The sequence below is a fragment of the Nicotiana attenuata genome, unplaced genomic scaffold (genome assembly GCF_001879085.1).
Source record: "Nicotiana attenuata strain UT unplaced genomic scaffold, NIATTr2, whole genome shotgun sequence".
NCBI lineage: Eukaryota > Viridiplantae > Streptophyta > Magnoliopsida > Solanales > Solanaceae > Nicotiana > Nicotiana attenuata.
The window spans coordinates 252,328-260,735 of NW_017670913.1; the positions used below are offsets into that span (position 1 = coordinate 252,328).

The 8,408-nt window shown below is 39.4% G+C and overlaps 1 protein-coding gene across 2 annotated transcripts; it reads right to left on the bottom strand.

Moving 5' to 3' along the window:
- Positions 1-2,528: 2,528 nt before the first annotated feature.
- Positions 2,529-4,789, bottom strand: LOC109244441 (nuclear pore complex protein NUP107-like). Of its 2 annotated transcripts, none has more exons than XM_019411538.1 (3): positions 4,558-4,789; positions 3,210-3,267; positions 2,529-2,631 (listed from the first exon to the last, which is right to left on the bottom strand). In XM_019411538.1, exons 1-3 carry the CDS (start codon positions 4,776-4,778, stop codon positions 2,605-2,607), a joined length of 306 nt encoding a protein of 101 aa, XP_019267083.1. In that variant the 5' UTR covers positions 4,779-4,789; the 3' UTR covers positions 2,529-2,604. The 2 variants fall into 2 exon arrangements, with proteins under 2 accessions (XP_019267083.1, XP_019267082.1); XM_019411537.1 differs by having other exon boundaries at positions 2,529-2,634.
- Positions 4,790-8,408: the final 3,619 nt, after the last annotated feature.

The window sequence follows — 8,408 nt, forward strand, 5'->3', positions numbered from 1 at the left end:
GAAATGGACGGAGAAGTTTGGCCGAAACCGATTAATTCAGATGCAGTCAAGCGCTATTATGTGTAATCTTTGTGCTTTCCTATATGATGTAATTTGAACTACATCTGACCCGATTCCCATTTAAGAGGGGATATGTAGGCAGCCTTATGGGTTCGGTCACAATTCAATAAAAATTTCATTTCCCCCGCAATTGGAAACTAGCGCAGAATTTTGAGGAGGACCCTCAAAATTCCGAAGTAATTTCAGTCAATCATCGCAAGCAGCCGTCAGAAGCATCAATCCATTAAACTGGGGCAGAATTTTGAGGAGGACCCTCAAAATTCCGTAGCAAGAGAGGTTGCAATGTCTTGAGCCACGTCAGAGTCGTCGGTTCATCTAAAAGTTATTTCTTAAATATATACTTATGTCATATTTTTACAAATTCATGCATGTTTATTATTGAAGTCGCTTTGTTTAGCAACGCTACCCCAATGATACATACCGTTTCACCAGATCAAAGCCGAACGGGTCAAACAAGGCCAGCAGGGATACGAACTAACCTCTCCTCTACAAAACTCATGATTTTTCTTTGGATGCAGACATTTAGATTGCAAAAGCACCTGACATACTATACACTCACAAGACAAACATTGTTCAGGAATCCAACCCTCAGAATTGTTGCGTTTACCAACATTTGCTATCCACGCACGCTGGCGATATTCCCTATATCGCGATGTCCCCAGCAGTCACAATATCGCAATCTACTATCAGCTAAGAACTCTATTACCATTTGCCATTTTATTTTTATTTTTATTTTTTGCGTTGCATAAGGCTACCGTTCTGCCTTCCGAGACTAAACACAGTCTCCATCTGCATTTTTCTGCATTGCGTAAGGCTACCATTCTGCCTTCCGAGACTAACACTGTCTCCATCTGCATTTTTCTGCATTGCATATGGCTACCATTCTGCCTTCCGAGACTAAACATTGTCTCCATCTGCATTTTCTACATTGCATAAGGCTACCATTCTGCCTTCCGAGACTAAACACTGTCTCCGTCTGCATTTTCTGCATTGCATAAGGCTACCATTCTACCTTCCAAGACTAAACACTGTCTCCATCTGCATTTTTTCTGCATTGCATAAGGCTACCATTTTGCCTTCCGAGACTAAACACTGTCTCCATCTGCATTTTTCTGCATTTTATAAGGCTATCATTCTGCCTTCCGAGACTAAACACTGTCTCCACCTTATTTACACTTGCATGGCTGAAAGATCGCCACCTTACTTACGCTTGCATGGCTGAAAGATCGCCACTTTATTCACATTCTGCCTGCCTGAAAGATCGCCACTTTTATTTACGCTTGAAGAAGGATGCTGCAACCAGTTGGACTGAGGATTGTCAGAAGGCTTTTGACTAAAACAAAGAATACCTATCCGCACTGCCAGTCCTAGTCCCACTAGAGCCTGGTAGGCCACTGCTACTCTACCTCTCTCTATATTAGATGGGGCTTTCAGTTGTGTTTTGGGACAACATGAAGAGACGGGAAGAAAGGAGCAAGACATATATTACTTGAGTAAGAAGTTCACACCTTATGAAGCACGGTACTCTTTGCTAGAACTTACTTGCTGTGCTTTGACATGGACAACTCAAAAATTGAGGCATTACTTCTGTTCATATACCACATACCTCATATCAAGGATGGATCCTCTGAAGTACATCATTCAGAAGCCTATGCCTACCGGAAAGCTGGCCAAGTGGAAAATATTGCTGAGTGATTTCAATATCATCTATGTGACTCAGAAGGCAGTCAAAGGACAAGCTTTGGCAGATCATCTTGCCGAAAATCTTGTAGAAGGAGAATACAAATCATTAAAAACATATTTTTCTGACGAGGAAGTGTCATTCGTAGGAGAGGACATTGCTGAAGCCTATGACAGTTGGAGGATGTTTTTCGACGGAGCTGCAAACTTCAAAGGAGTGAGTATTGGAGCAGTTTTGGTGTTAGAGACATGTCCGTTGATACCCAATTTTTTCCCTAGGTATTTTTTTACATACAAATGCTTTCAAAATAGCATATATATGTATATATAAGTATGCCCAAATGTTTTAGTATTTTTCCCAATTTTTAAAGATTTTAAATCAATTTATTGCTCATTTTAGCAGTACAATAACCAATAATTATTCCCAAAATTATCATTTTGGTGAATAACTTATTTTACTCTCATATTTATACCAAAATATAGCTAAAGTAATTTTTATACATCTTTTACAATTTATTTAGTATTTTTTAAAGGATAAACTGCACGTAATTGCAATTTTAGCCTATTTTAAGAATTAATAGCATTCTATAATTATGAAATTGGTTCCAATATTTTTAAATTAATATTTATATATTATTAAATGATCCAGTACTTTTAATTCTCTTTCAAAATCATTTTTTACTATTTTTTATAAACTAAAAGGGGGAAAACTGGCTATTTAAAATTTGGCCTCATTTCGTTTCAATTGCAGCCCCATTACATTTCGATTATAGCCACATTGNTACGGCAAAGAAAATGGAAGGAACCAGGCTTATCTGAGAGTGACACAAGACGAAGTGAGGGAGAGATCTGAAATGCCAGATTTTATGGTGGACAAAGCTGTGGGCTGAGCTGCTGCATTACACAAACATACATTTGATACATATGCGTGGGTAAAGTCGTGAGAGGACTAAAACCAAAATATGATATCCATGGATGTGGAAGGTAGCATGCAACGGTAGCCTATTTCTCCTTCTAAAGCATCATTCAAAATTAATTAAATCATAAGACAAGACAGGCCAACTTTCACAAACAGTGCTTCTTTGACATTCAATTCAGCAGACTTAAACAGCTTATGGAACACCACAGAGTATTTAATAAAAACGTTTTGTGGCATCTGCAGGCAAAGCATGTTATTATGCTACACGGTCTCTCATTGAGGGTGCATAGCCAGGACTTGCATTTCACATAAATTAGGCTCTGAAATTAAGTTGTGTGATGCAAATGTTTGTGCATATAGACTCACCACGTTTAAAATATCTGGTAAGATGTCTCTCATCATTTTTTTTGTGTGTAGGGGGGGGGGGGGTGTAGTTGTACTAAATTTTCAATAGATCAAATGGACTAAAATAATTAGAGACTAACACAGATTACTCTTCTAAAGAAAAAGTAAAAAGGTTGAGAAGCGATACAAGAACATGAGCGTATACCTCAATTTGTCTCTGCTGCTCCTTGCACGATCGAGCAACAATTTCATGCACCGTATCACTAGATTACGGAGAATTTTAATTTATTTTAGATGAGGAAGTAAATGGCAACAACATCAACATGTGATATAGACAACAAAGCAATAAGAACACCGTGAAGTATCATTAAAACCAAATAAGGAACACAAAGGAAAACCAATTAATCACGCCCTTCTAACACAAGTTTCACAACGAAATCACTCCGTGATACCTCATATCATAGCCACAAGTCCCGGGTCTCAACCCACCATCATATACTCACGGCACCTTGTGCCCACATCTTGAATCACAACCACATGGATAACTCACGTGCCAAAATCACAATTCGCCCAGCATAGTCACAGTCTCACGGTCACAATCCGCCCGACATAGTCACAGACTCACAATCACAATCCTTCCGGCATAGTCACAGGCTCACAATCACAATCCGTCCGGCATGACCACGGGCTCACAATCACAATCCGTCCGGCATAATCACGGGCTCAATAGCAACATGAAAACGGATAATACAAGAACACATGGGTGATTAATAAATGTCAAGTTTCATACTCTTAGACTAGTATAAGTGGCATGCTACGACGTATGCTTGTGCAAGTGTACTACTGCAGCCCAAGTCAACACTTAATATCAAACACATCGAATAGCTCATCGAAACAACAAAACAAGTCACACGAGGTATATGACAAACACAAGGAAAAGCACACCATCACACAAAAATCACCAACACAATGTCTCCAAACCATCACACATCATCTTTGATATTGCCACCCTTATCTCTTCGATAGCCACCCGTATCACTCCGCCTTGACAATATCATTAGCCACAATTATCTCTCTTATAGCTACCCGTATCATTCCGTATAAAAGTCACCCTTATCACTCCGTGCAATAGCCACTCTTATCACTTTGCCCGGACAATAACACAATAGCCACCCGTATCACTCCGTACATTCAACGACAGTGAGATGCCACCCTTATGCCCCGTATAACAACAACGGTGAAATTCCATCCTCATACTTCGCATAACAACAACGGTGAAATGCCACTTTTATACTCCACATAACAACAATCGAACCACACAACAATTCGCACGTGCAATCATCACAACAACACAACATATCACTCGTATCATAAGTGCCCGTAGGCCACAACCTTTCCAAGGATTCAAGGATATCAATATTTTCACCACAAATAGCCCACAACTCAACACAATGTATATAGATTCCCAATAACAACAAATGAACGGATAAGTAACTCAACAAGGAACAACACCTCAAAAAAAAACCTGGAGCTAAACCGGACTGCATGAATACCTTGAATTGAGTTTCTGGAGAAGGGCAGAGAGGTGCCTAGGTTGCTGATTCACAACTTGAAGTGGCCAACTATCCGGTCCAGCAGTTGGCTGAGAAACACCATCTACAAATTCTGGGCTTCTATTAATCGCTTCTATAAAATTCTTGAAGTGATCCCCTTCACCTGGTTGCAGACGGGTTAATTCCACATCAACCTGGAAATCAAGCCATGATTTGGCCATGGCCCAGCAAGCAGACTGGAACAAGATAAAATTGATTTCAATATCATGAGCAACACTACAAATCAAAGAAGTGGCTGAAGGAAAAACAAAGAGAAGAGGAAACCAAGCTCCGTACAACAAATGCAGCAAATGGTTAGAAATAAGTACATCCTTTTGTTGGTTCAATTCATTAGCTAGCAGTTATGTTACTAAAGCTTGCATATTGCTACTAACTGAATGCCATAAGAGTATCAAGCACATAGAGATTTATTATCACTTTATTTATAATATATATTCTAGCTGTATCTCCACTAGTTTTGTTTGTTCAATTCAATCTAGCAGATACATCACTAAAGCACTTGAAGCAAACTTGGGAAATATAATCTATAATCTACAATTCAGGAGAGTGTTAGCATATGCCAAGGTTTAAACATATAAAATGGGCCAGGTCGCAATGATGGACCAGGACCATAGTACCATACTCATACATATTTCTTAAGAAAATATGTAATTCATTTTAAAAAAATCTTATGTCACATTTTTACATCTCATTTCTTTTTGATAACGTAAGCGTGATTTTATATATGGCATCCAGAAGATGCAAGGTGTACAAAAGAGTCAGCTATGAACAAAAAAGGAGCTAAGCAAGAGCTAAAGAGCTGACCAAATCAAAAAACTTCATATGAAAGACATTAGGAACTAAATTATGCCAACTATACAACCATAGAAGACATAGCCTTAAGCACCATAGGAGGAGTTGATATCCCGTCAAAACACCTGCGATTCCTTTCTGACCAGACACACCAAAAGATGCAGGCAGGAACCATTTGCCAGATTCTCCTGATGGACTTATCAACTGATGGACTTATCAACTTTCCAAAGAGACCAAAATTCATAGGCTTCTTTGATGCTCTGTGGCATAACCCAAATGATGCCAAAAATAGCAAGGAACATGTGCCAGATATCTGCAACAACTACAACTGAGCAATGAAGTAGAAGAGACACATGAAGCATCTGTTGACAGTCGGAATGCTTCTTCTGCTTAAATTATCTTGAGTTAATGCAGCCTCGTGTAAGGCTATCCAGCTAAAACATTTGACCTTTGTAGGGAGTTCTGTTTTCCAAATATATTTCCACGGCCATCTGTCAATAATCTCATTAAAAGAGCACAATTGAGAGTATCCTGCTTTTACTGTAATACAGACCATCCTTCCACTTCAAGCTATCAGCAGATTCTTGCACAAGTGAATAGCCCCCCATTTTTTCCAAAATGTTGAAGTAGTTTGGTAGCTCCCAATCTTGGAAATTTCTCCTGAACTGAATGTGCCAACAATTATCTTGCCAATTATGAGAAATGATGGAGTTCTGGTCACTAGCAATATGGTCCCCTCAATCCACATATCCTTCCAAAATCTGATGTTGGCGCCGTTTCCCACTTTGAAAGAGGTGCTACTGGAGAATTCACCCCAGAGTTTTAATATGTTTCCATGGGCCAACTCCATGTGGGCTACTTGAGAGCAAAGTGCACCAATGATTTTGAGAGACATGTTTTGCAATTACAACCTCCTTCCATAAAACGCTTCCCGGTTGGCTATATCTCCACAACCACTCCATGAGCATACACTTGTTATATATGGTTAGGTCCCTGATTCCCAATCCCAAATTGCTTAGGCATGGTAATCTTTGACCATTTAACATGATGAAATTTGTGCTCGTTGCTGCCTCCTTCCCACAAAAAAGGCTCTCCTGATTCTATCTAATTGCTTGGCCACCTTGCTTGGAATTGGGACGAGGGACATTAGATAACTAGGGATGCTATCCAACACACTATTAATGACGTGTCCAGTGACCCCCCCCCCCCCCCCCCCCAGAGAGATATTGCCTTTTCCAAGAAGCAAGTTTATTTTCAAATTTCTCTACCACTCCATTCCAAACCTCTGAAGACTTGTATTTAGCACCAAGTGGAAGGCCAAGGTAGGTGGTAGATAAAGAAGTTGTACCACAACACAGAATCTCAGCCAACTCCTCTAGAATAGGAACATTTTTAACAGGACATACATTGCTCTTTGACATATTGATGTGAAGGCCTGAGAGAGCTTCAAATAACTGGAGAGTGAGATTGAGATATAGGACTTGGGATCTCTCTGCCCCACAGAAAATCAAGGTACCATCAGCATATAGCATATGGGAAACTGAGAGAGAAAGACCAGAATTAAGACCAACATGGAAACCACTGAACCACTGGAGCTGTTTGGCTTTGTCTAACATCTTACTAAGACCCTTCATCACCAGAATAAAGAGAAAAGGTGAGAGAGGATCACCCTATCTTACCCCCTTTTGTGGAGAGAAAAAACCGATTGGTCCTCTGTTGACAAGAACTGAGAATTTGACAGCGGAAATACAAAATTTTATCCATCTCAGCCATCTATCACCAAAGCCCATTTTCTTAAGAATAGGGCAATAGATCTCATTTTGATCAAGTAATCTATACTATATTAAAAGCACGATGCCCCTTAGCGAAATATCGTTCGCCTTTTTTACCCCTTTAAAATAGAGTTTACACTGAACAAAATAGTCATTTGATTATCTTCCTAATATATAGGAATAACATTTAATTATTTTCCTTATATTTAAGAATAGTCATTTAATTATTCTCCTAATATTTAAAACTTTAATTTTTCTAACTCCTTATTATGATTTAGTTATAAGAAAATTGAAATGAAAAAACTATGCATAACTTACGTCTCTAATTTGTAATAAAAAAATATCCTCCTTTATTTAGGAGTTAATAGTTTTTTGGCGAATNCTGGAGAATTCACCCCAGAGTTTTAATATGTTTCCATGGGCCAACTCCATGTGGGCTACTTGAGAGCAAAGTGCACCAATGATTTTGAGAGACATGTTTTGCCATACCTCCTTCCATAAAAAGCTTCCCGGTTGGCTATATTTCCACAACCACTTCATGAGCATACACTTGTTATAGATGGTTAGGTCCCTGATTCCCAATCCCCCAAATTGCTTAGGCATGGTAATCTTTCACCATTTAACAAGATGAAATTTGTGCTCGTTGCTGCCTCCTTCCCACAAAAAACGCTCTCCTGATTCTATCTAATTGCTTGGCCACCTTGCTTGGAATTGGGACAAGGACATCAGATAACTAGGGATGCTATCCAACACACTATTAATGAGTCTCAGTCCCCCCCCCCCCCCCCCCCCCCAGAGANAGTTGTACCACAACACAGAATCTCAGCCAACTCCTCTAGAATAGGAACATTATTAACAGGATATACATTGCTCTTTGTCATACTGATATGAAGGCCTGAGAGAGCTTCAAATAACTGGAGAGTGAGATTGAGATATAGGACTTGGGATCTCTCTGCCCCACAGAAAATCAAGGTATCATCAGCATATAGCATATGGGAAACTGAGAGAGAAAGACCAGAATTAAGACCAACATGGAAACCACTGAACTACTGGAGCTGTTTGGCTTTGTCTAACATCTTACTAAGACCCTTCATCACCAGAATAAAGAGAAAAGGTGAGAGAGGATCACCCTGTCTTACCCCCTTTTGTGGAGAGAAAAAACCCATTGGTCCTATGTTGACAAGAACTGAGAATTTGACAGTGGAAATACAAAATTTTATCCATCTC

Bases quoted from the DNA above. Each gene is read 5' to 3' on its own strand.
- LOC109244441 (XM_019411537.1), bottom strand. From the start codon at position 4,778: ATGGCCAAATCATGGCTTGATTTCCAGGTTGATGTGGAATTAACCCGT. The intron at 3,268-4,557 runs GTATTCATGCAG...TCCGTAATCTAG, and splicing joins CTCCAGAAACTCAATTCAAG to TGATACGGTGCATGAAATTG. The intron at 2,635-3,209 runs GTATACGCTCAT...TGTGTAATGCAG, and splicing joins AGCAGCAGAGACAAATTGAG to CAGCTCAGCCCACAGCTTTG.